This window comes from Ascaphus truei, chromosome 1 (assembly GCF_040206685.1).
Source record: "Ascaphus truei isolate aAscTru1 chromosome 1, aAscTru1.hap1, whole genome shotgun sequence".
Taxonomy (NCBI): domain Eukaryota; kingdom Metazoa; phylum Chordata; class Amphibia; order Anura; family Ascaphidae; genus Ascaphus; species Ascaphus truei.
The window spans coordinates 69,891,606-69,919,082 of NC_134483.1; the positions used below are offsets into that span (position 1 = coordinate 69,891,606).

The 27,477-nt window shown below is 43.3% G+C and overlaps 1 protein-coding gene and 1 non-coding gene across 7 annotated transcripts in view; both read right to left on the reverse strand.

Moving 5' to 3' along the window:
- Positions 1-27,477, reverse strand: part of PLPP1 (phospholipid phosphatase 1) — a 118,202-nt gene that overhangs the window by 11,604 nt on the left and 79,121 nt on the right. For all 6 annotated transcript variants that reach the window (XM_075589162.1, XM_075589177.1, XM_075589171.1 and 3 more), the window contains one exon: positions 25,200-25,480. In XM_075589162.1, the coding sequence (XP_075445277.1) occupies positions 25,200-25,480 (281 nt within the window). The remainder of the gene's footprint in view (positions 1-25,199; positions 25,481-27,477) is intronic.
- LOC142473134 (U1 spliceosomal RNA) lies at positions 8,577-8,740 on the reverse strand. Its single transcript, XR_012789991.1, has one exon. It is a non-coding gene; the product is annotated as a U1 spliceosomal RNA (small nuclear RNA).

Genomic DNA, 27,477 nt, shown 5'->3' on the forward strand with positions numbered 1-27,477 from the left:
TAGCTGAGCTTCAATAATCAAAAAATAAATAGATGATACAGTTCTGTGGCTAACGAAATGCTTTTATTTGTGCGAGCTTTCGAGATACACTCATAGATATATATATATATCTACTATATATTTCTGAGTTCACTGTATGTCTGCGTCCCTAGCGGCAATCTCATTGGTCCCTTGGCCTGCCCGCCCCCGCACCTCTCATTGGCCTGAGGCAGAGTGACGGGCCAAACAAAAATAAATTTAAAAAAAACACACACACACACACACACACACCCCCCCCCCCCCCCTCCCGGTGCCCCTCACTCTCTCCCCCCTCCCCACCTCACCCAAATCCCCACGCTCCGCAACATCCCCAGCCGCACCCTCACCCTCACCGTGCGCCACGGAGAGCAGCAAACTCCAGCCTCCTCCTCCCTCGCGGCGCAGCCCGGGCCTCCTGCTCTCCCCCTCACGTGCGCCGCTACCGGATAGGGGAAGCGCGGGCCTCCTGCCTCAGGGAGCGGCCGGACGAGTGAGTGAGCGGCCTTCACCTCCCCTCACCCCCCTCCACACCCCCCCCCGGCGCCGCTACAGTCAGTGGGTAAGCGAGCGCCCGGGACACAGCGGGGGAGCGGCCACAACACGGGTGAGGGAGCTGCCGGACGGGTGAGTGAGCTGCCGGACGGGTGAGGGAGCTGCCGGACGGGTGAGGGAGCTGCCAGACGGGTGAGGGAGCGGCCGGACGGGTGAGTGAGCGGCCGGATGACTGAGCGGCCTTCACCTACCCTCACCCCCCTTCACCTCCCCTCACCCACCCCTCCCCTCCCTTCCACCTCCCTTCACCCCCCCTCCACCTCCCCTTCACCCCCCCTCCACCTCCCCTTCACCCCCCCTCCACCTCCCCTTCACCCCCCCCCCTCCACCTCCCCTTCACCCCCCCTCCACTCCCCTTCACCTCCCCCTTCACCTCCCCTCCACCCCCCCTTCACCTCCCCTCCACCCCCCCTTCACCTCCCCTCCACCCCCCCCTTCACCTCCCCTCCACCCCCCCCACTTCACCTCCCCTCAACCCCCCCCTTCACCTCTCCTCCACCCACCTCCCCTCCACCCCCCCTTCACCTCCCCTCCACCCCACCACCTCCCCCTCTTCCCCCCTCTTCACCCCCTTCCCCCCTCCTCCCCCCTTCACCCCTCCTCCCCCCCCCTCCACCTAACCTCCACCCCCCCCTTCACCTCCCCTCCACCCCCCCCTTCACCTCCCCTCCACCCCCCCCTTCACCTCCCCTCCACTCCCCCCCCTTCACCTCCCCTCCGCCCCCCCCTCCTTCACCTCCCCTCCGCCCCCCCCTCCTTCACCTCCCCTCTGCACCTCCCCTCCACTCCCCCCCCTTCACCTCCCCTCCTTCACCTCCCCTCCGCCCCCCCCTCCTTCACCTCCCCTCCGCCCCCCCCTCCTTCACCTCCCCTCTGCCCCCCCTCCTTCACCTCCCCTCCGCCCCCCCCCTTCACCTCCCCTCCGCCCCCCCCCCTTCACCTCCCCTCCACCCCCCCTCCCCCCTTCCCACCTCCTCCCCCCCTTCCCACCTCCTCCCCCCCCCCTTCCCACCTCCTCCCCCCCCCCTCCCACCTCCTCCCCCCCCCTTACCACCTCCTCCCCCCCCCTTACCACCTCCTCCCCCCCCCTTACCACCTCCTCCCCCCCCCTTACCACCTCCTCCCCCCCCCTTACCACCTCCTCCCCCCCCCCTTACCACCTCCTTCCCCCCCCCCCTTACCATTCCCAGCCCCCATCAACACCATCAGCACTCACACATCGCCACCTTTGCACCTCCCCCATCGGCACACCCACATCCGCACCCCCACATCAGCACCAAACCCTCCCAAATCAGCACACCGATACAATCACCATAAGTACAGCCACAGCAGCACTACCACTGCACATGGGCCGCGTGGACCACTCCCCACGCAAATGCCACCCCCACACCACAAACATCCCGGGCAACGCCGGGGCTCTCAGCTAGTATACATATATATTATTAATGACCTTCAAGTTGGAATAGAGAGCAAAGTCTCCATCTTTGCTGATGACACTACATTGTGAAAGGAAGTATAAATAGAATCAGAGCAGGATGTAATTTCTCTCCAGAAGGACTTGGATAGACAGAAAACTTGGGCAGGTAAATGCAGATGAGGTTTAATACATATAGATTTAAGGTTATGCATTTGGGAAACCAGAATAAGGAGGCAATTTACAAATTAAATGGGACAAAATTAGGGGAATCCTTGATGGAGAAGTATTTAGGAGTGCTTGTAGACAGCAGAGGCAAATACGATCTTATCTTGCATTAAACGGGGAATGGATGGAAGGGAAGTACGCCTAATTATGCCCCTCTATAAAGCATTAGTAAGACCACACTTTGAATATGGAGTACTGTTTTGGGCACCACTCCATAAAAACGACATGGAACTAAAAAAAAGTGCAGAGAAGAGCCACCAAATTAATAAAGGGGATGGATAATCTGATTTATGAGGAGAGGCTAGCTAAATTAAATTTGGTTACATTAGAAAAGAGGCGACTAAGAGGGGATATGATAACTATATACAAATATATTTGGGGACAGTACAAGGAGCTTTCAAAAGAACTATTCATCCCAAGGACAGTACAAAGGACTCAGGGTCATCCCTTAAGGTTGGAGGAAAGGAGATTTCACCAGCAACAAAGGAAAAGGCAGTGCAAATGTGGAATTCGTTACCGACAGACTGTGATGGCAGATACAATAGATAACTTTAAAAAAAAAGTTGGACATCTTTTTAGAAAGAGACAGTATACAGGGATATACCAAATAAGTAAACATGGGATGTTGATCCAGGGAGAAAGCTCCATTATGTTGGAGCCAGGAAGGAATTTATTTTTCCCCCTTATGAGATATGATTGGATAATGATTCATCAGGGTTTTTTGTTTGCCTTCCTCTGGATCAATATACTGTAAATACAATTATAGGATAAGTAACTGTCATCTAAATTTATGATAGGTTGAACCCAATGGACATATGTCCTCTTTCAACCTCATCGACTGTGTAACACACACACACACACACAAATATATACATATATCATATATGTATAAATACAGATATACGAAAGAGTAGAAGATAGTGTGTGTGCCTATATTTAGCAGAAGTGTGAAGAATAGTATGTCACAGCTTAATCCTTGTGCTATCACGTTTATTTTCAGCTTGCTGTACAGACCGCAGGCTGTGAATGTTTACCCAGCAGTCAATTGGTGATGAGAACAATATAAATAGCTCTTTGATAAATCCTTTGGAAATGCACCTATTCTCAGCAGGACTTTCAGGTTGGCATTATTTATATACGGACAGGCTATATATTCAGAAATCTCCATATTTTATAATATTAACAAACTCTTTTTTTTTTTTTTAACTGAACTGAAGCCGTATCAGCGGCTTGGGTGCTCTTGCTTGAGACTGTCCTCCCGAAGTCGAATAAGTCCTGTTACTCCTCCCAAGGATCTTCAGCCTGATGGCCAGGAAACTCTGAGGGCTCTTTGACGCCGCCCTCCATCAGGCTTCTGGACGTCCTCCTCTTTTTTTCTTCGGTCAGAAGGCCCGCAAGAAAGTCCAAGACTTTGGTTTTCGACCGGAGACTACTCACCCAAGTCGTTTTCTCTCCGAAGAGAGACAGTGAATAGCCGTGCATAACTGCATCTCCGCACACACAAACACAAAGTAAGTGCTATGTGTAAAGTGGGTGCACTGCTACAGCGACCATAGCAGGACATCAAGTGCTGCGTGTCTGTGCCGGGGCACCCCAGCCCTGATGGCCGGGCAGGTTAAAAAATGTCGTCCCACCTTAGCCAGTAGGCCCAGGAACGACATGAATGAGGGAAGTATATCTGTAGAATCAAGGGTCCAATGCTAGGAACTGTTCCATGTACCACTGTGTAGCTGCGTTAGGACAACCTTGCCCACTGTGAGCTCACACAGACGGTACTGTACTAAGAACTCCCCTCTGTGACTTCTCCAGCCAGAGAGCATTAATCCAAGAAATCTTGGGCTCATCCCACCTCTCGACCAGATGACCAAATGTGTGCCACTGTCCATCCTACTCCTGCCACAGGTAGGATAGACACTAGTGTGTTGACAATGACCAAGGAAGTTTCCCACATGGTGTTTTGATGATTTATTTCCTTACCTTATACCGCTTTAAGGGCCCTCTGTCAATGCAAGGGGAAAAATTAAAAGCATTATGCCTTTCTGTGAGCAACTTCATCCACTGATAATGACATTATCAACATTGTACAGCAAATACAAATATCACTGATGAGCACATTCACGTCTCAGACACGTCCACAAACCTGCCTTCCCCATAACCACTAAGCATACAATGCTTCTACTGGGGCCAGGAATTCTGAGTAATGACATGCAAATGAACACTCACATTGTCACATTTTGCTCCTTATCCATTTTAACATGGACCCCTATAAGATTATGCCTGACGTATTACACAGCTTTCCAGAACAGCCTGGGTTAAAGAAGTGCATAGCCAATCCACCCACTCTCCGACAGCTGCTTCAAGCTTTTAGATGTCATCAGTGCAAGGTTAGTTACTGGCTTAGCAATGTGAAGCTGGTTGCGGTGATAAACCAGGTACACAAAGCAAGTTACGGCAGTGTACAGAAAATACCACATACAGTATGAGCAGATTCACATCTCAGACAGGCCACGAACCTGTCTGAGGGCCTTCAATGCCTCAGGCCTTCAACTCTTCCAGCCAGGTCATTATTTTCCCGTATGTCCCATTCTTAGGGGATTATTACATCATTCCTGCTCTGGCAGGAACAGTAAACTGGTCTGAGATCAGTACCTAATTTCCCACTAGACACTCGCTGGCTGCCAAGGAGTTTGAGTTTGTAGATCTGCGTAGACTTATTTTATTTATTTTTTTGGAAAGGGGTTGTTATAAAGCCGCTTTGATGTGGCTAAATAAATATTTTCTCTATTAGGGATCATATGTAAGAAAATGTCAAGTGAGATTACGACAGAGCTGTAACAATTAGTCACATATTATGTAATCAACCGGAACAAACATCCTGTGTCATTTAATTACCAGGGAAGGGAGCAGATAAGAGTAAAGACGCACCAGAAACATCTGGCTATCCTCTGCTGGCTAAAACGTGGTGTCAGAGACCACGTGATGGAATTCTCTTACAATAAAAGCACTCGTCCATTTTACTCTTCCTCTATCCCTTTTAACAATGCTTTATTTAAAAGGGTAATTTCTCCTTTTTTAAAACCTTCATCAAAAATGACATTTCTTTTGAGTCTAAAGTTCTCCCATATTGCTATCAACTTGAGAAGGAACAATATGGCTGCCAGTCATTTTACAATTTTCAGATCCCACTGTGGAGCAGGATGGCTCCGCCCAATGCAAGGTGATCACAACAGGATGCCCAGATTGCAGTGATGAAGAGTTATAAAAAGGTATAGTAAATCCTCACCGTTGCGTTGTAGCCAACGGCGTGTTGTCCTCTCCTTGGAGTGTTGAATGACATTTTACTCCACCCCAGTTGAATGTTTTGTGGGCTTGGTAACCCAGGTTTGTAAAATATCATGGAATTACCTAAAATGGGCAATCCCTTCTAGGACCAAATTGGAGTGACGTAACAGGGTTAAATATAAATGTAAAAAAAATAATAATTATATATCTATATCTATATATATATAGATATAGATATAGTTACAGTAGATGTGTACACATGGTGCGCTGAAACTTGGGGGGGGGCCACTGTGCTCTCAGAAGATGAGGGAAGTCCTGCTATGGGAGACCTCTGGGTTCATTCATAATTTAAAAAAAAAAAAAAAAAAATACACTTATGGGGATCATTACTAACATTACAACCCAACATTTTTCAATAGCATAATCGGATTCTTAAATTAAGAAATGTAGCAAAATATATATATATATATATATATATTTGTGATGTCTTGAAAAGCAAAATATCCACCACTGTCAATAATTTTTTCATGCGCCGTCAGGCAACCACTAACTAAACCTCATGGTTCCATAGAAAACTGGTTAACAAATGCTGCCCCATAATGCTCTTTCACCATAAAAAGGTACATGTGTTATTTATATTTGTTATTTATATGATTGTCACGTGTATTACTGCTGTAAAGCGCTATGTACATTAATGACGCTGTATAAATAAAGACGTAGTCTGCCTTGGAGGGGCTCAAGGGCTTACACCACGTTGCCAAAGAGTTAAACTAAAAGACCATTTTATTCAAAAGATATATATATATATATACATACATATATATTTAGGCACTATACTGTGTATTTGTGTCATTGGATGTAGCGCTGAGCTGTCTGTGTTTCATGTTCTGTCTCTGGTTTTAGCTGTATAAATAAAGACATACATACATCTACTGTAAGCTCCTCGGAGCAGGGACTCCTCTTCTGAAATGTTACTTTTATGTCTGAAGCACTTATTCATATGACCTGTTATTTATATTATTTGTTATTTATATGATTACCACGTTTATTACTACTGTGAAGTGCTATGTACATTAATGGCGCTATATAAATAAAGACATACAATACAATACACAGAGTGATGGGCTGGTTACATTATGTGAGCCCAGGAAATGTCCACACATGGTGCCTATGAAGATCTTGCCAATGCCTGCCACTGAGTGACTAACATCAAACAAGAACATGCCAATGTTCTTATAAACCTAGTTTCCCGTCAAATGCTTCTTCTTGTAAGGCAGACCAGTGTCTAGTCATGGTTTGGTCACTTCTGACAAGCTCCTGGGGGTTTTGATGACTTCATATATTCCCTTTGCACAAAAATCATAGAAATGAATACTGAAATATATACAGATAAGTTACCTTTTTCCTCAACTAGTCTGCTTTGTGCAATTTGCATCGTACAGATCGTCCCTGAGATGGTGTTATGATTTGATATCCCAACATTGTAGAGTGCCTTTTCTGCCTAGCAACATATATGTAACGGGTATATCCCCCCCCCCCCCCCAATCTCACATTGGCCCGGGTACTCTTGATAACCAACTCCCATTACGTGTGTGTGATGGTGCACCTGTAGGCAACAGAACTCCTGAGTCTCCCGCTTGATGTTAGTAGGGGATTTTCAACAGACAGGTGGCTGAGGTAGTGGGTGCGAGTTCAACTTACATCATGTGCAGCGCCTCCACCTCATCAGGATCTATGCTTCCGCAGGGAGATGGTCCTGGTGAGGAACTCCTTCTCGGTGGTGCCATCCACTTGCGAGTAATTTCACACTCACACAGTGGGGGTATCTTTAAACAGGGCATCTTTATTGTTGACGGTGATGTGGCAGACTGCCACATGCAGCTGCCGGCTCTAGCCGCACATCCCTCCGTGCTTTTCCTTCGCCAGGTACGCCCTCCTGAATTGAAGTGGGGTTCCCTCTTCTCCTAGGGAGACCCTCTCTGTGCCAGGTCCCTGGACACAGAGTGGCTAGACAGGCTGATTGGTCAACCTGGACCGCTAGTTACTTCACTAGGGTCACAAAGTGTTCCCACAATCCCTTATGCAGGCCATACAATTTCCTAACAGCTTTCCACAGCTGCCAGAACTCTCTGTAGAACACTTGTAGAACACACTAACTAACTGTGTTGTGCCTTATATACTTCAGGAGGCAGGCGCATCCCTGATGTCACTATCCAGGGACTCAGAGCATACAGCCACTCCCCTCCATACATAGGGCACCTCACCATTGGATGAGGGAAAACCTCCATAACTACTGCTGGCATACCTGTTCTTACCAGGACTTACTGCCAACAGAGAGGAAAGCAATATACCATTATTATGCATGGCTATATATAGTTAGGCTTGAATATGTCCATCAAATGCTGAACTGGGTTAATATCCTCCTAGTATAAATATATTGATATACTAGGCAGGAAGACATAACCCCAGTGCAACATTTTTAAATGATCTTTCACAAGGAAAAATAAATGTTCTCCGGTCTCCAGGCAATCAGATGGCTCCCTATATCAATACTCTATGTTTGAAACAGTTTGGTGTGTCCTTGTATAACCTTCCTCTCTAAATACATATTACATCTTACCAAGTTATATTTTGTAGGATGAATCCTTTATTTACTGTGGGGAAGAATGGATCAGCTTCTTATTAGCTCTACCACTGAAAGGGCAATTCTAATAAGTCACTTTACCAAAGCAAACAGACTACCAGGTTCACATACAGTACAGTATATGAGGGAGATTTATAGACTTTACAGGGGAGTGTGCCCTCTGAAGCCAAACGGGGGAGTAATATTCATAGGTGAGTAATCCTCTCTTTTACAGGGGAGAAACTATTTAGTGAGACTGACATTCACATGGCTCATATACTAAAAAGTTTAGCTGTGGTGGTCCCACACACTTCAGTAAAGTCTCGTGGATAAAGTGCAGTACTTTTTCATTAGGATGCCATTTTTTGGTCCAACACTAAACTGTCACAGGTATTAGTAATGTATCTGGTATATTGCTGCAGCTGATGTGTATGGCAGTGTAAGATTTCCAAGCATGATAAGGGGAAAGAGCGAACGCAGTCCCCCACTACCATAAATTATGCAGTCGAGTTTCCCGCATTTGGGGAAATCGCAGGGGTCAGCACACCCGAAGTGCAATGGATGAGCCTCACCCTGGGTGAACCACCTTCATGATCATGGTATCTCCCCTGCCAGGTAAGTATGAGTTGTTTTGGGCAACGGGACCGCCGCCTTCTGGGCACACCCCAGTCAACATAAGGAGGCTACCTTTCCGCAGTTCACATCCAATTGGGGGAAAAGACATTCAAAGCACACCACCTCAAGTGAATTAACTAAATAAATAGTGAACCTTCTATATCCTTTCACCATTCAAAAAAAACCTCCCAAATGATACAATGTGCCCAATAACAACAACTACAGTACCCAGCATGTGAGCGGGTTTGAAGTCGCTAGCCCTCCAGTCAAAGTCATATAATTTTAGTATCTTGCCAACTGAGCATGCTCTTTATTATTGTTTTTAGTGTTATAAACATGTTTTTCTTAAAGCTGCAGTTCAAGCAATATTCTACATGTGTGTTTTTTAATAAATCAGTTCTGTACTATGAAAAAATACTTGTAGAATTTAAAAAAAAATTTAAAGACATTTTTAATGTATTCTAATGTAACAAGCATTTTTTTCTATTGTAACCATTTAAAAAGTCACATCCCCTTCCTCTTCTGAGACAGGCTCTGGCACACCCCTTTTGCCCTCTCTCTAGCAGTGCACCAATTATATCTAGTGCCTGCCTGGTCACATGATCTTCCACACAGAACTTTGCATCTTGGGTAATCTTCTGCAGCCCCAACAGTGATATAAAGAACCCCCGAGCCGAATCTTCAGCGATCCATTACAGGAGAATGGATTGATCGGCAACTTATCAGTGTGCAGATTGTATTGATGCACATATTGAATGGGGGGGAAGGTTTAAAAAAACAGCACTTTGAACAGCAGCTTTAATCTGTTGCTTCTGAGATTACCATGGTAGATTTAGACTGCAATAGGCTCTGGGGACAGCTCCATTTTAACCTCCCAGACACTTATATTTCAAACCTCCTGAACAGAACTATAGAGGGAAGAAAATTCAACATTAGAAGGGGCATTAAGAGATATCTTAAGACTTAACCCCTTCAGTGCAGTAATGGCATTAAAGAAAAAAAACATACCCAAGGCCCTTATAAGAGCGTGGATGGTTTGGTTGCCAAACAACAGTGCAACAAAGAAGCAAACTTTTTTTTAAATTTATTTATTTTTAAACACATTCTTACCAAGTTGCGTTGCATAGTTACATAGTTACATAGTAGATGAGGTTGAAACAAGACGTACGTCCATCAACTTCAACCTATGCTAAATTTAGGCAACAGATACTTTATCCTATATCTATACTTACTTATTGATCCAGAGGAAGGCAAACAAAAATCCCCATTAGGGGGAAAAATTAATTCCTTCCTGACTCCAAGAATTGGCAATCGGATTAATCCCTGGATCAACATCCTTCCCATGTATACTTATTTGGTATATCCATGTATACCTTTCCCATCTAAAAAGATGTCCAACCTTTTTTTGAACAAATCTATTGTATCTGCCATCACAGTCTCCATGGGTAATGAATTCCACATTTTAACTGCCCTTACTGTAAAGAAACCTTTCCTTTGTTGCTGGTGAAATTTCCTTTCCTCCAACCTTAAGGGATGGCCCCGAGTCCTTTGTACTGCCCGTGGGATGAATAGTTCTTTTGAAAGCTCCTTGTACTGTCCCTGAATATATTTGTATATAGTTATCATATCCCCTCTTAGACGCCTCTTTTCTAATATTAAAATTAAACCTCATTTGCCATTTACCTGCCCACGTTTCCAGTCTCTCCAAGTCCTTCTGAAGAGAAATTACATCCTGCTCTGATTCTATTACCTTACACAATTTAGTATCATCAGCAAAGATGGAGACTTTGCTCTCGATTCCAACCTCAAGGTCATTGATAAACAAGTAAAAAGCAGGGGTCCCAGTACCGATCCTTGAGGTACTCCACTCACGACTTTAGCCCAACCTGAAAAAGTTCCATTTATGACAACCCTCTGTTGTCTATCCTTTAACCAGTTTTCAATCCAGGTGCATATATTATTACTGAGTCCAATTTTCTTTATTTTGTACACCAACCTCTTGTGTGAAACCGTATCAAAAGCCTTTGCAAAATCTAAGTAGACCACATCAACTGCATTACGCTGGTCTAAATTCCTACTTACCTCCTCAAAGAAACAAATAAGGTTAGTTTGGCAAGATCTATCCTTCATAAATCCATGCTGACTATTACTAATAATTTTGTTTTCCATTAGGTATTCCTGAATATTATCCCGTATTAAACCTTCAAGTCAGGCTTACATGTCTGTAATTCCCCGGGTGTGATCTAGCTCCCTTTTTAATTATAGGCACCACATCTGCTTTACGCCAATCTAGTGGTACTGAGCCCGTGGAAATGGAGTCCTTGAATATTAAATATAATGGTTTTGCTATTACTGAGCTTAACTCCTTGAGAACTCTTGGATGTATGCCATCGGGGCCAGGTGCCTTATTTACTTTAATTTTTTCAAGTCGCTTATGAACTTCTTCCTCAGTTAACCAATTGTTCATTAATATGGAGGTTGTGGCTTCCTCCTGTGGCGCTACTATTGAACTTGACTCTTCCCTGGTAAACACAGAGGCAAATAATTTGTTTAATACCTCTGCTTTTTCCTTATCTCCAATAATCTGCCTACCCATCTCACACTGAAAGGGTCCTATATTTTCTTTTCTCATTTTTTTTGTTATTAAGGTACTTAAAGAACTTTTTAGGGTTGACCTTACTTTCTATTGCAATCCTTTTTTCATTATCCATTTTTGCTAATTTGATTGCCCTTTTGCAATTTTTGTTACATTCCTTATAATTCTGATACGGTGTCTCCGTCCCTTCTGACTTAAAGAATCTAAACGCCTTCCTCTTCTTGTCCATTTCCTCCCCTACCTGTTTATTTAGCCACATTGGTTTTGACTTATTTCTTTTATATTTATTACCCAAGGGTATACACTGATAAGTGTGGTTTTCTAACAAGGTTTTAAAGACTGCCCATTTATCTTCTACATTTTTCCCTGCAAAAATATCATCCCATTGTATTACTACTAGATTAGACCTCAGTTTATTAAAATCTGCCTTTCTAAAGTTTAAAGTCTTTGTTGAACCCAAGTAATCTGTTTTTTGATAATTTATTTCAAATGAGACCATGTTATGATCACTGTTACCCAAATGTTCCAGGACTTGAATATTTGTTATTACTTCTACATTGTTTGATATGACCAAATCCAGAACTGCCCCTCTCCTGGTTGGTTCCTCAATAATTTGGGTCATATAATTGTCTTTAAGCACCCCCAAAAACCTGTTTCCTTTTGTTGTAACGCTAATCTCATTGCCCCAGTCTATGTCTGGATAATTAAAATCCCCCATTATGCAAACATGACCCAGCTTTGATGCCTTCTCCATTTGCAAAAATATTTTAGCTTCCTCAATCTCACAGATATTTGGTGGTTTATAGCATATTCCCACAAACATTTTCTTTATACTTTTACCTCCACTGCTAATTTCTATCCACAAGGTCTCTACATTTTCATCATTCCCTTCATAAACATCATCCCTTATAATAGGGTTTAGATCCGGTTTAACATTTAAACATACTCCACCTCCCCTTCTATTTGTTCGATCCTTCCGAAAAAGGGAATAACCCTCTAAATTAACTGTCCAGTCATGAGTTTCATCCCACCATGTTTCAGTAATGCCTATGATATCATACTGCTCCCTTGCAGCTATTAATTCAAGCTCCCCCATTTTATTTGTCAGGCTTCTTGCATTAGTAAGCAAGCATTTAAGTTTTTTTTCAGCCTGTACTATTATCTTATCTGCTCCTTCCTTTCTGCTCCCACTTGGTTTAGTCTTTAGAAGTTTTCTAGTATTATCTCTATTTACTATGGGTATCTCACTGCTTGTCAAACTTGCACTTGCCCCCATTCTACCTCCATTCCACCTTGTATCCTCCTCTATTCCATTTAGTTCATTATCTGTTTCATTCCCCTCCCCCCTCCATCCTAGTTTAAAATCTCCTCCAACCTTTTTAACATTCTCGCCCCTAGCACAGACGATCCCTCTTCATTGAGGTGCAATCCGTCCCTAGAATATAGATGGCACCTCTCAGAAAAGGAGTCCCAGTGCTCTAAAAACCCAAACCCCTCCTTCCTGCACCACTTTCTTAGCCATGCATTAACCTCCCTGTTCTCTGACTGTCTCCCTGCGGTAGCGCATGGCACTGGTAGTATTTCAGAAAATACTACCTTGGAGGTCCTTGCCTTAAGCTTTTGGCCTAGATCCCTGTAATCATTTTTTAGGACCCTCCATCTTTCTCTAACTTTGTCATTAGTGCCAACGTGTACCAAGACCGCCGGGTCAATCCCAGACCCTCCAACAATCTGTCTACCCGATCCGCAATGTGCCGAACCCGAGCACCCGGGAGACAACAAACTGTTCGGTTCATGCGGTCACGGCAACAGATTGCCCTATCTACCTTCTTAATAATGGAGTCCCCTACCACCACAATCTTTCTTTGTATCTGAGCATCCTGAGTCCCCACTGTGCTGGAGGAACTATTCCCCTGGCTGCTAGAGGAATTAGTCTCCCCCAGCCTTGCCATTTCTGCCCCGACATTCCCAATATCTTCACTCAACACGGCAAATCTATTGGGATGTGTCAGCTCAGAAACGACCTGCCTCTCCCTATTGCCCCTGCTTCCCCTTCTAACTGTCACCCAGCTACCTACCTGATCCTCACTAACGGCAACCAAGCTACCTACCTGCTCCTCACTAACAGCGCCACCATCTGCACCACTAGTCGAAGCAAGGGCCTGCTCAGTGAGCTCTAATTCCCTTTCAAGATTGCCAATGTCCCTCAATATTGCAAGTTGCCTCTTCAGATCAGCAACTTCCAGATCCCCAAGTGTTTTCCCACTTCCTTATACCTAAAAAGAGCTTCCACTGATCGAATGTATTTGCAGTAAAAACGGTCATAGTTTCTATGGAATGCATTTGTACCATACTGGTGATACTGGTGCATTGGTACCTGCTGATAGCTTCGTAAGGACACATAGTTCCTTTAAAGTTGTCTTCACATCTACCATGGCCAGTGCCAATATACAGCATGCCTACCAGCCCTCTTCACATCAACGGCAAAAGTCTGTAAATGGGGTGTGTGTGCTGGGGGAAGCTGCTGATTATAAAGATTTGGTGACATTTTGTATCTTTTTACAACAAAAAGGTCAAGGTTCACAAAGAAATTAGGTTACATGGCCAATGTGAGCTTAATATTTTTAATGCAATTTTGACATTTTTTTGTAGGAAATGGAGAAATGTCCCAATGTTTGCCTAGTTTCAAATTAAAAACTGCCAAACTTGGAACAAAAATTGGTATTTTATTATCCCCCAAAAATTCAGAGCGAAAAAGTCACTACATTGTTAGCCAAAATGGGACATGTTTGCACATTTGCAACGCTGATGCTGTTAGTGACCCTTTTTGTTGGGGGTTGATGTCCATCCAACTTACTTTGTGGTGTTCCTTCTCAGAAAGGGAAGGAACTGTTTCGAGTCGCACAGGGCCTGGCACAAGAGGGAGTGGAGCTGGGTGCCAGGCCTCAGCTCCACTCCTTATATTCTTACAAGAGTACAATTGCATTATGTATGAGAGCACTACAAGTTAGTAGGACTTCTTTCCAAGTTCAAGGTCGCACTCTGAGTGACCACCATCTTATACAGATGCAGCCCTAGTCTTTTTCTTTCTTAAAGAATCTTTACTGTCATTACGAAGACCTACAGCATCTATACTCCAAAATTACACATTTTGTTTTCCGCCTTGTCATTTTGTAGTTTCCATTATTTTAATTGAGAAAGTGTGTGCACACGCTTGGGCTTCAGACCGAGGCCGCATATGTGCACTTTAAAATGATTCAACTGAAATAAAAACACATTTAAAAAAAACCCCACTAATTTGTAGCAAATTACAAAAAAAATATTATTATCTTTTTAATACCTTCAATTAATGGGGGCTTGATATGCTGAGCAAACCTTAATGGGATCAGCTGTGTAGCTGGATCATACCCCACCCTGAGACATACACCGGCCCTCCATGAGAAGCCACTTTACATTTTGTTTCAACATTGTCTCTCCTTCCCGGTAGAGTGTAAGGCTGAGTCCATGGTGACTTCAGCCGTGCGGAGGCGCGCTGAGGCTGAGGGAAAGCGAGTGCTTTCCCTGGCCTTAGTTCGCACGCCGTTCGGGGGCGGGCCAGTGACGTCACAGAGCTGGTTCGCCCTCATTGGGCGAACCGCTCACATGACCGGCCCTGCGCTCCCGTGAGCGCCAAACTAAAAAAATTATGGCGGCTACGCTTCCGCACGCCTGCGGAAGCGTGCGCGAGCCCCTGCTAAAGCCGCTCTCATTGCGGCTGCAAGGGCTCACTGACAAGCGTCAGCGCGCCTCAGCGTGGGTCAGCGCTGACCATGGACTCAGCCTAAGCCCTCACCAGCAGGGTCCTCATCACCGCTTTGTATCCGTTTAATTCGTGTTTGTCCATATTTGTATGCAACTATGTCATTATCAAATCCCTGTGCCCCATTGTACCACACTATGGAATATGTTGGCGCTTGCTTTACAAATAAAGAATAATAATCTCCCACTGGCCACAATTATAGAATGAGAAGGGAAATTAGAACGGTTACGTGACGGGAGGAAAGCTCTCGGACTTACAGCAGACATTATTTTATGTGATGAGCCATTCATGTGTGCCTTTAACAACGAGAGATGGCGTTTGGAAAAGCTTGCATTGCTGTGGTTAGTTACCATGACGACTTGGCCAGGTGGCCTACGTATGCCAAAATAGTAGACAAGATCTCTTTTGTGGATCCAGTTTAAAAGCGGTCATAATACACCTTTTAGTTCGATGACTAGATACAATTATTTGTTTAAAGGGTTAGATCCGGGTGACTGATACATTTTAATTTAACCAAAATCCAAAACGTCCAAGAGTTTTACAATATATATTTTCACGTTAGTCTGCAAACATGATGAGCAGAGATTTGCGAGGGGTTTAGTGCTCTTTTGTGTGATGCCCCTCTCTGTTCAACAAGCGGTGGCACATCTCTCCCACGCCCTTATCTTTATTGTATCTTTGATATAGTTAGAGTGGGATAAGAGAGGAAGCAATTGATTGACAAACAATCCCCCATTTAGAGGCCCAGAAGAAAAACAAATGAATTTTTCGAAAAGCAGATCAATACATGTATTTGCATTTGTTACACTGTCAGAAAGAAAAGTTTGTAAAAAAAAAAAAAAAGTAGGTCAACATCAGGTATTGGACCATTAACCCCTTGGGTGCCAAACACATGTAGTCAATTCGTCATGGGGTCTGGCACTCGACTTAGCCACTGATTGAGCTACTTGTGCTGAAGCAGGGATATCCTGAAAACCTGACCTGTTGATGGCCCTTGAAAACTGGAGTTGCCCACTCCTGATCTAAGTCTTGCCCATGGAGTGCATGCTTTTCAGGTTTAGATTGTGTCCTGCATCCCTATGGAGTGAAGGGAAATGGGAGAGGAGGACTCCGCCTCGTCCGTGTTAAAGGGCCAACCACTGTCACGTGACCGCGCTTTGTCGGGGGGGTCCCGCGCCCTTCTAACACTCAAGGGGTTTAACAAAAACCAAAGGCTGAAGCAACATCTACTTTGTGCCAATGTGTGTAGCAAGCTGATTGTACTTTTTCAGGCAGCTGAATATATCAATAATAGAACAAATGGTAATTATTGAATTGGTCACGTAATCACAGAATTATGTTCTCTATTATGTAACTATTCACCACACATTTTGAGTAAACTGAAAGAAAAATAAGAGAGTTAAAATTGTGATATAGTTACACTTGAGTCCCATTTTGGGCCTTGACACTAGTATTTCATTTGGTTGGAGGTCCTCTTTTAGCAACCTCTTTTTGCAGCTTCTACGGTTATTAGTCCTATTTTAGTGCTGTAGCCCTCCAGAAATCTCTGTATTTGCTAGATATATGGCTACCCTTTCCTTTTCACGGGCAATAGGTTTTTAGAAGATTGACTGATGTTATTCTTAAGAATTTCTAGGTTGAACGTTAAGACTGCGCACATCTACCATGCTCTTTCTTCAAAATCCTTTTAATAAAGACTTAAGGCAGGTCTGTTAAAGAAACAATAATAATATGATATGTTCCCATGTCATAAACTGACCCCAGGTAATACAGGATGCCAGTGTTGGACTTTTTGTATTTGTCATCCTTCTTAAAAAAAAAGACCTTGATCTACATGCCCCGCTTTCTCTCCACCGTCCTCGCCCTTCTAACCCCAGACTCTGGCTAAATTCCCATACGCGCATGCTGCGTTCCTCCACTCGTTCCTCTGAAAGCCTCTGGATGAAATCTCATACTCTCGCAGACTTCCTTCACTACAAATTTATGCTATCCTGTCTCAACTCTGCCCTCTCGCAAGCTAAACAAGCCTACTTTTCTTCACTAATCAACACGCACAAGTCTAACCCACACCACGCCGACTCTTCTCTGTCTTTGACGCTCTACTCAAACCACCCTCAGCTGCCTCTTCTTCCTCCATCTCCGCTCAGGACTTTGCTGACTATTTCAAGGAAAAGGTGGAATCCATACGTCAGAACATCGCCTTTGTTTCTTCCTCCCATCCTACACCTCTTCCTAACTCTCCTGCCTTCCTTGACTCTTTTTCCACTGTCTCAGAGGAGGATGTGTCACTGTTGATCTCCTCTTCTCCCCTCTACCACTTGCTCTCTTGACCCCATTCCCTCCCATCTCCTAAAACCTCTTGGTCCTACTATAATCCCTATGCTCACAGATTTTGAACTCCTCCCTCTACTTTGGTACCTTTCCCTCCTCCTTCAAACATGCAACAGTTATACCATTACTCAAAAACAGCAAACTTGACCCTACCTGTCCTTCTAACTATCGACCTGTCTCCCTCCTGCCTTTTGCCTCTAAGCTCCTTGAACGTCTTGTATTCTCTTGCTTGCTTCATTTTCTCAACACCTATTCTCTCCTAGACCCTCTACAATCTGGCTTCCGCACTGCTCACTCCACGGAAACAGCCCTCACTAAAATAACTGATGACCTCCATGCTGCCAAAGACAGAGGTCATTACACTCTGCTCATATTACTCGACCTCTCCGCAGCATTTGATACCGTGGACCACCCTCTTCTCCTTCACATTCTCCATACTCTTGGTATTCGGAACAAAGCTCTATCCTGGATCTCCTCTTACCTCTCCCATCGTACTTTCAGTGTCTCTTCTGCTAACACCACCTCATCCTCTATTGATCTCTCTGTGGGGGTAACCCAGGGCTTTGTCCTGGGACCTCTTCTCTTTTCTCTGTACACACTCTCTCTAGGTGACCTTATAACATCTCTTGGGTTTAAATATCACCTCTATGCTGACGACACACAAATTTACTTTTCAACACCTGACCTTACACCTGCTGTACAAACCAAAGTTTCTGAATGTCTCTCTGCTATATCATCCTGGATGGCCCTCCGCCGCCATAAACTCAACATGGCTAAAACAGAGCTCTTCATACTTCCTCCCAAATCTGGCCTTACGACCTCCTAACACATTACTGTTGGAAGTACGATCATTCACCCAGTAGCCCCAGCACGCTGCTTAGGGGTCACACTCTACTCCTCTCTCACATTCACAACGTTTCTAAAACCTGTCGCTTTTTCCTCCGCAATATCACTAAGATACGCCTGTTCCTCTGTTGCTCGACTGCTAAAACTCTGACTCAGACCCTCATTCTCTCCCATCTTGATTACTGTAACCTCCTGCTGTCCGGCCTTCCTGCCTCTCACCTGTCTCCCCTACAATCTATCCTAAACACTGCTGCCAGAATCGCTCTGCTCTATCCTAAATCTGTCTCTGCGTCTCCCCTCCTGAAATCCCCCTCCTGGCTTCCGATCAAATCCTGCATCTCACACTCAATTCTCCTCCTCACTTTTAAAGCTTTACACTCTTCTGCTCCTCCTTACATCTCAGCCCTAATTTCTCGTTATGCACCATCCTGACTCTTGCGTTCTTCTCAAGGATGTCTTCTTTCTACCCCCTTTGTATCTAAAGCCCTCTCCCGCCTTAAACCTTTTTCACTGACTGCCCCGCACCTCTGGAATGCCCTTCCCCTCAATACCTGACTAGCACCCACTATATCCACCTTTAAGACCCACTTGCTTAAACAAGCATATGAATAGCACTGTGGATAATACTGGACACATGATACATGATACATAAAGCTTAGCCCCCTGCAGATGCACTTACCAGAACTCCCGCCTACTGTCTCTGTACGTTCTCCCTACCAATTAGACTGTAAGCTCCTCGGGGCAGGGACTCCTCTTCCTTAATGTTATTTTTATGTCTGAAGCCCTTATTCCCATGATCTGTTATTTATATTATCTGTTATTTATTTGATTACCACGTGTATTACTACTGTGAAGCGCTATGTACATTAATGGCGCTATATAAATAAAGACATACAATACCTTCAGAAATGACAGGAATCTATTAGGAAACCAATGTACTATATAACAAATATAGGGGGGGGGGGGGCGGCAGTGGCCTGTGAAGGTGTTTCCCTTTATAAAGGGGCAGTCCCTTCTAGGCCCGAGGTGCATTAATGGTAGTGACATGTATCAGGGTTACATCTAAATCAGGGGTCTCCAAACTACGGTCCGGGGGCCCCATCTGGCCCCCCACAACATTTTATCCTCATTATATATCATTTCCCAGTGTAAGCACAGCATCCTTTCTTTGCAATTGTCACATTTCTCGTTTGTTCTGAATCATATCATGCTGATTACCCCAAAAAGATCCAAATAAAACATATTCATACATTTATATAAAATATATAAAAAATTATCAAAAAATTTTTTTTTCTTTGGCCCGCGAAATCATGTAGAATATACGATGTGTCCCTCGTACTGAAACGTTTGGAGACCACTGATCTAAATGACGGATGCTTTTTTTAAATCACAATTCAACATCTATTAGTAATATTCTTATGAAGTGTTTACAAACATGAGCCGAGACACGGGAAGGGTGTGAATTCCTCTTGGCAAGGAAACACTTCACTGACACTCCCCAATTCAGAGGTCAGGAAGAAAAGGAAACAATGCTTCTTTTTCACACTTAATTGCCAAAGACAATAAAACCGTTAAATTTGTTACAAAAGAAGCTAGGTCAGCTGCAAAGGATTGGCACCGTTTATCCTTCCCTTATAAGGTAGCGCCAGTCTGCCGGGATCACGGTCACGTGAACGCTTGGGGTAGCCATCGCGTGGTTTACGACTGGCCCCTAGTGACATGATCAGAAGCGGAGGTGGATTGAACGCGATCTTCCCCTAGAGAATGAACAAAATTCATATGACGTTTAGGGAGCATTAGAAGGGCCCCATAAAGGTTTAAGGCTCTATCCCCAATGTGAGAACAGAGCAATAGCCTGCAGACACATCGCTCGTTCAGTTCTCTTAACAGGATACAGTGTTGTAGGGTTCAAGCAGCGGACATCGGACACGTCTCCCCGAGATCTGGAGTGATCTAAACGGAAGGTGAGGTTTTCCTCTCCCGCTCTCTTTCCATCCGTCCCCAACAGAAGAGGGGCAAGGCGAGGTGATTACAAGCAACAGCGATCACATGATCCTGGTGCCAAAAGTCTGTGTGGCACTCAACGTGTTGACGTATGACTTGCTCTAGACGTACAAATTCGTTTTGCTATCACCAGCGTGCAGCAGGTGACTAGTGTAGGGGGGGAAATATGCAGTTAACAAATGAAAAAAAAAATAATAATGAAAACTAGGATTAAATTGTCAGCAGATTTTCCGCTTTGAAAAACAGATGTTATTTTTCAATATAAGTTTCCAAACAGGACCGTTCTTGGCCACATCAATTCCAACTGATTACATTGCCAGACGCAGATAACGCCAATCTGTCAAACAACCCAGCTTCAAATAACAATGGTCGGAATGGGTAACCTGCGACAAACTGTTATTTCATGCAAAACTGTAATTAACACACTTTATTTTTTCTTTGTTTTAAAGAGAAAATTAGCCTTCCTTCAAGACTATGATCCTCATGTCAGTTAATTTTAGCATTCGAGATTGGGGCGGGGGAATCTCCCAGTGTTGGTCTCGAGGTGTCTACCCACCTAGAGCTCCCCTATTTGGAAGAAATTCACACCCTCCACATACTAGAATTTGAGAGCTTAAGATGGCTTGCGAACTGCATTTCCACATCTATCTGGACATCTCCCCAGTGACACATGCTACACACTTTCTTCATTCCAAGCAGAGTAATAATGACCGGAATGTCTCCAATTACTCTCTTCCCCCACTTTGGCATCCTCTTTATTCCTCTACTTACTACATGTCATTACTTTGCAAACTCATTGAACACTGCTTGGGTTGTGATCACACCACTTTGTAGAAACCCTCAAAAACAAAAACGATTAAATAAATCCAGTCTTATAAATGCTAATTTCTTTATACCATTAGCCCATATCTCGCTCGGTGCTAGTAACCCAATCTTGGTATTTTAAAACTAAGGCCCTTTAAAAAAAAAAAAGATCTTTGACATTCTAGTGGTCAAATCTAAATCTAGCGAAGCTGAAAAACTAGTCAACACATACTGTAAGTGCACTTTCATATTTCTGCTGCTAGATCTTTAGAAAGGTGTCTACTCCTTTTACAGAAGGTTCTGGAAATTAAGCTTGCTATAATGTCATGTAAACCACACCACTGGTCAAGTTACATTTAATAATAGTAACTGGCATAAAGCACCAATGATCATCAAAGCAAGCCACAGCTTCTAACCGTGCCAAGAAGCAAAACTGTACTGAGGTATGTCAGAATGTGTATACAGCTGACTGGACCAGGGATTCAGTGGCGTGTATAAAACTCTGCAAATGGAAAGAGAGATATAGAGATTTCTTTAGATCTATAACAAAATTGGTAGCAGGCACCCTCAGGATATAGGACAAAGCGAAAAAGATTAGAACACGACCAATGTTTTGGTCCCACCTTCATAAAGATCCTAAGGACAACAGAAATGTTGTTGGTGTTATAATACATTTTCTGTCTTTATTCAGCATTGTGTGACTGCCTGCTACAAGTTTAGTTGCTTTTGTATGCGACTCTGTAAGGACTAAAACATCAGGCTATCTAGTGTCAGATGGAATAAATACTTGATGGAATATATACTTGTGTCCTGTGCTGGTAACTTGACTACTATTTGTGATCCAGTTGATTGCTGCAACAATTTTTTTCTACCATGCACGACCTACGTCTTTTAAAGCAGCAATACTACATTCCACTTCTTTTTCCCTCCTTATTTTTATATGTAAAGCATGTGAAAATGTATAATTGTACATTCTTACCTAAGCTGGCAATCGTTTGGTGCTCCTGTTATACATCTGTAAAAATCCTGATTGTGTGCCTAGCCTAATGGCTGCTACAGTCAGTGTAACTCAGCAGCTACAATGCATTCTTATAGTACGAAGGTAACATTAACTATTGTTTCAGTTACCAGCTCAAACTGCTGGGAATATTGGCAACAAATTATCCCAAATAGGAAAGTGTTGCAAAGATCTTGCACTGCTTGGAAGTGGGCTAACACAGCAATAGATAATACTGTACTTTTTTTAAATTATTATTCAACTCTTAATGCCATTTTAATTAGTTTAAAAGCATCCTTTGATTTGTATAGCAGGTTTTAACCCACCTCCCAAGCAGTGCTTCCCTACAATCTGCAGAGTATTCTCTGCTTGTACTTCTAAATGCACAGCCAGTCCTGCTGCACATAGTGCATGATGATCTTACTCCAGTGGTTTCCAAACTTCTTTTGGTTAAGGAACTTTATAATTATATTTTGGAATTCTGTGGAACCCCAACGTCCCTAGTAGCGCGTCTGAGATCAGATGCATTGTAAGGAACCCCAACCCTCTCTAATAGCGTCTGAGATCGGATGCATTGTATGGAACCCCAATATTCTCTAATAACGTGTCTGACATCAGATGCATTATATGAAACCCCAACCCTCTCTAGTAGCGCGTCTGAGATCAGATGCATTGTATGGAACCCCAACCCTCTCTAATAGCGTCTGAGATCAGATGCATTGTATGGAACCCCAACCCTCTCTAATAGCGTCTTAGATCAGATGCATTGTATGGAACCCCAACCCTCTCTAATAGCGTCTGAGATCAGATGCATTGTAAATTATTCTGTATTTGGTACAATTTTCAAATTACCTGAAAATTGCAGGGAGCACATACTGTACTTGATAGAGATGACGTTAACACAAATGGTGAAGCACAGCGACAGCATTACTATATCACGCCGCCTGCTTCACCACAGAGACATCATAATGACTCGGTTACAGTTACCTCATCTTAAACAGAAAAAGCAGATATTCAGGTCCGTAAAAATAATAATAATAATAATGGTGGTATGCCCAACCCCTTGTCACACTTCAACAACTGGGACGGACACATCACATCTCACTGCAGCACAGAAGGAGTTAACACTGTGGTACTAACCCGAGATGCATCAGCCATTTATAGAGGTGAAAGGAACAGATGGTTGAAGAGTTAGTAATGTCAATCAAAAGCTGGCAATTGACAATGTGTTTAGTCTGCTAAACCCATTAGGTGAGCTCAGAAACACATACCAAGCAGAAGTAAAACACACGGGCAGCGGGAGGTTATGTACAAGCAGACAGAGATAGGCACAGACAAGCCATGCACCGTCCTGCCCGCACCACAGCGTGCAAGTGTAGTGCTATAGTGTGTTATACCACAATGCTACTTCTTTGCTCAGAAACTTACATTTCCACATTTGTATGACGAAAATTGTCCATTTAATCTATTTTGCGCAGTGTCCATAACGTATTCTGCGCCCCATAGTGCCTGCGTCACATGGAAGAATCCCGTTTTTTTCAAGCTTGAGACATTTCACTCAGGTTTCTTAGGCTGTGCTGTGAAGCAGCTTTCCCTTGTTGGAGAAGTGCCATTCATTTGAGTGGAACTGATATATTCCCCAGTACTGGGAAGCAGTTCCATAGCATGTTGAATAAGGGCCCTACAGAGACGAGTTTAATGCAGGTACAGACCGGGAGGGTTAATAGCTATCTAGTGATGGAAATCTACCGTACAGTGAAACGGCATGTCCCAATATCTTGTGTGTATCAAAAAAATCCTCCCTTAAAGGAGCAATCTGTGCAATATCTTACATGATTTTTTTTTTTTTAATAAATCATTTTTTTAGTATTAGATCATACTTACTGCATTTTTTTTAATTCAACTCTTAATGCCATTTTTAATGAGTTTTAATATACTGAGCATCCTGTGATTTCTATAGCAGGTTTTAGCCCACCTCCCCAGCAGTGCAAGATCTTTGCAACACTTTCCTGTTTGATCATTTGTTGCCAATATTCCCAGCAGTTTGAGCTGCAAACTGTAATAATAGATAATGTTACCTTAGTAATATAAGAATACATTGTAGCTGCTGAGTTACACTGACTGAAGGATTGATTGAAACTGAAAGGCAGCCCAGGACATACTTGAAGACGAGAGGTAACTCTCAATGTATTACTTCCTGGTAAAACATTTTTATAAATAAAATAAATAAATAAATTTTACTGCCAAAAGGGCATTGCAATGCACTGAAGGAGCCTGCCTTCTGCTTTGTACAATAAATGTGTCTACACATCGTTATATATATTCAGAATTGTTTTTTCAATATCAATTTAATAGTTATTATAATGTTTTACATGGATTGTGCTTTTCAGCAGTACAGCACAGTATCACTATTTTTGCCGAAACCGCCAAAATCCAATCTGCACACGGAAATCCGAAGGTAGATTGAGCGCTAAAAAACCCGTGATTGTATCCGATCTGGACACATTTCGTGGAATCTGCCATCAGACAGACAGGGAGAGAGACCTATTTCACTAGTCTCAAGTGGTACTCCCCAGGAGCTGGTTTCAGTCGCACAGCTAGAGCTGCTGCCCAGACTAGCAGAGGTTGTGGCTTCTGGTCCTGTTGGTCATGACACCAGTAATCCATTCCTCTCAAGGTGCCTTAGACTTGTCAATATAGTTCTTATGGAAATCCTTTTCGGAAGTGTGTGCTCCTTTTTGAGCACCGATGTCTCTCCCTATGTTATTTAGAGGAAGGTTTGAGGAAATATATATATAGAACTGTGCTCTTGTAAAATCGCTCTCTCTTTTTCTCTCTGAGATTCAGTGCGGAAATCCCCAGCTGGAAGGAACTCGCCGATCCATGGCAGATTTGAATTTTGGTGAAAATGTAGCCTTTCTATACTCATCATTACTACAGTACCACATTAGCATGAGTGGGTAAATATGGCAGCATGTCACAGATCAGTAACCTAAACTATGAACCAAGTGTGCAAAGCACCTTCCTATCACATCAGTGGCAAATTATTGGAAAACCACGAAGATTAAACAAATAAGGCATCAAACTCACCGTGCTTCATTGGAATTCACTGCATCTCCTTGACACTCAAAGTTTTCAATGTAGCCCATACTGCAGTTGATCTTGGACCAGTTGGGTTTACACACATCCAGGAAGTGTGGTCTCAGGCGACCTATTGTGTACTTTGCAATGTCTGTTAGCGACTGACTAGCCGCGGCACCAAAGATAAATGTTCCGATGGCTTTGTAAATAGTGGCTACATAGTGATTTCTGACAAAGGCATTGGAGTACAAACGGTTATAAAAAACAGACAGGGCCTCGCCTAAAATTATCTGCAAGAGAGAAACAGACATCAGTTAACAACAAGCAGCTCACACACCATTCCACAAGGGCTATTTAAAAAACGGTAGATATAATTATTATATATAAACAATACATTTCTACACATACACAATACAATTAACACAACCCTGCCATTCACTTGCCTTGCACAGCCTGTTCCAGCCTAGTAAATATATCACAAGATTTTACATACTGCAGATGTCCAAGATTTTAGCCATGTGTATACAAGGGTGCACATGGAGTTTATCACTATTTATCCCCTCTTCTGCCCTGTGACAGACAAAGTGTTAACTTCCTAGTCCATCCAACAGGGACCTCCCTAAAGGCATTATTACCCTGTTGTAATCTGGCGTTTTCCCGGTTTTGTTTTTATTTCTTATTACAGGATAATTTAACAGAAGGTGGAGGGGGGGGGGGTCCGTGGCTCTGGAACAAAACTGCTCTATTTTTAGTTTTGCGGACCCCCGGGTTCCCAACATAATTTCTTGGTGCCAGCACACTTCCTGTATTTTTAAAGATGGTGCCCACGTCATTCAATAGGAAGCAGCAGGGGGTTCAGTTCCAGGAAGGTTTGAATCCTATTAAAAAAAAATATCCACACAAAAAGAAGAAAAGAAAAGAAGGAGCTGGGATTGCTGCTTTAACACTTTACATGTTTCAAAATTCACAATTTAAAACCAGCAGAACCAGCTCCAGATAGACAAAGCTTGGCTGCACATGCACATGTGCAGTGTCAGATGCGGCAAAGTAAACTAATCGCAGTAATATGTTTAATGGATTAAATCTTGGCCTAAATAAAAGAAAAAATTACATTAAAAAAAATTATGAAAAGTATTTCAAGAAATGTAAAATCATTTTTGAACACTGTTATAAATTATTGTAAACAAGGTAAATTAATAATTGGGGGCTGTTTTAGTTCCCTTATCTTCTCTCTACCACATTGCGTGGTTAATATGTATATCTGACATGGAGGGGAAGGTCACAAATTAGATTACATTGTCATTCGGACAGCTAATAAACCACTACCCATCACAGCCCACGCAAATTAACAGAAATCCCTAAAAATAATCAGTTAATATAAATGCAGCCAATCTTAAATGTAAAATAAATCTGATCTGATATATATATATATATGTTCCACCAAGATGTAATATATTACATCTATTACTAAAATGAATAACTTTGATTTGAAGTGGAGCTGCATCCTTAGTACAAAGGTTAAGGTCCGGGAGAAAGCACATGGGACTATTTAGCAAGGTCCCCCAGCTGCAGAACAGGTGCGAAAAATAAAACTGCACCAGATTCACAGTATAGCAGAAAACTAAATTGTGTTGGAAGCCACAGGATTGTTTTAATTGCTTTTGCAGATTTCAATTGGCCTCAGCTGACCGGCATGTCTACCCCCTGGATATCTACATGACATTTCAGAGACTGGGATAGGTCAGTGGAACGCGTGGGAGACACGTGGACGTACTCCTGAAGATTTCTTGCTTTCATTTTACTTCCCCACGCAGAGATTTGAATGCCTTTTTTTTTCCACCGTAGTGCTACAGTATCTGCTATTATTTTGACTTGCCCTGAAGAGAGAGGGAAAGCACAGAGGAGTTTGCAATCCCTTTCTCATGCCTAGGTCAGTGGAAATAATGGCTGAGACAACACCTTCAAGATACTAAATCGCACACTCAGGAACCTGCGATAGCTTTTCCTTCCTTGCATTGAAATACAGGAATACTGAAACACTAGCGAGAGGTTAATGCAGATATGCACAAGGACCCGCTTTAACAAGCTTGGGAAACCTTCCAAACCCCTGAGAATGACTGGCCCTCTGAGACCTCTTTTGGGCAGAACATTCTGTGGTGCTTAATATTTCCATGCGTCTCGACCAGAGCTCCCTGAGCAGGAATTATCCATTTCAAATGTTTGGGAAACTAAAAAAAAACCTGCAAAATGGTGACACGATGGGCGAGCATTTTAATGTCATTCTTTC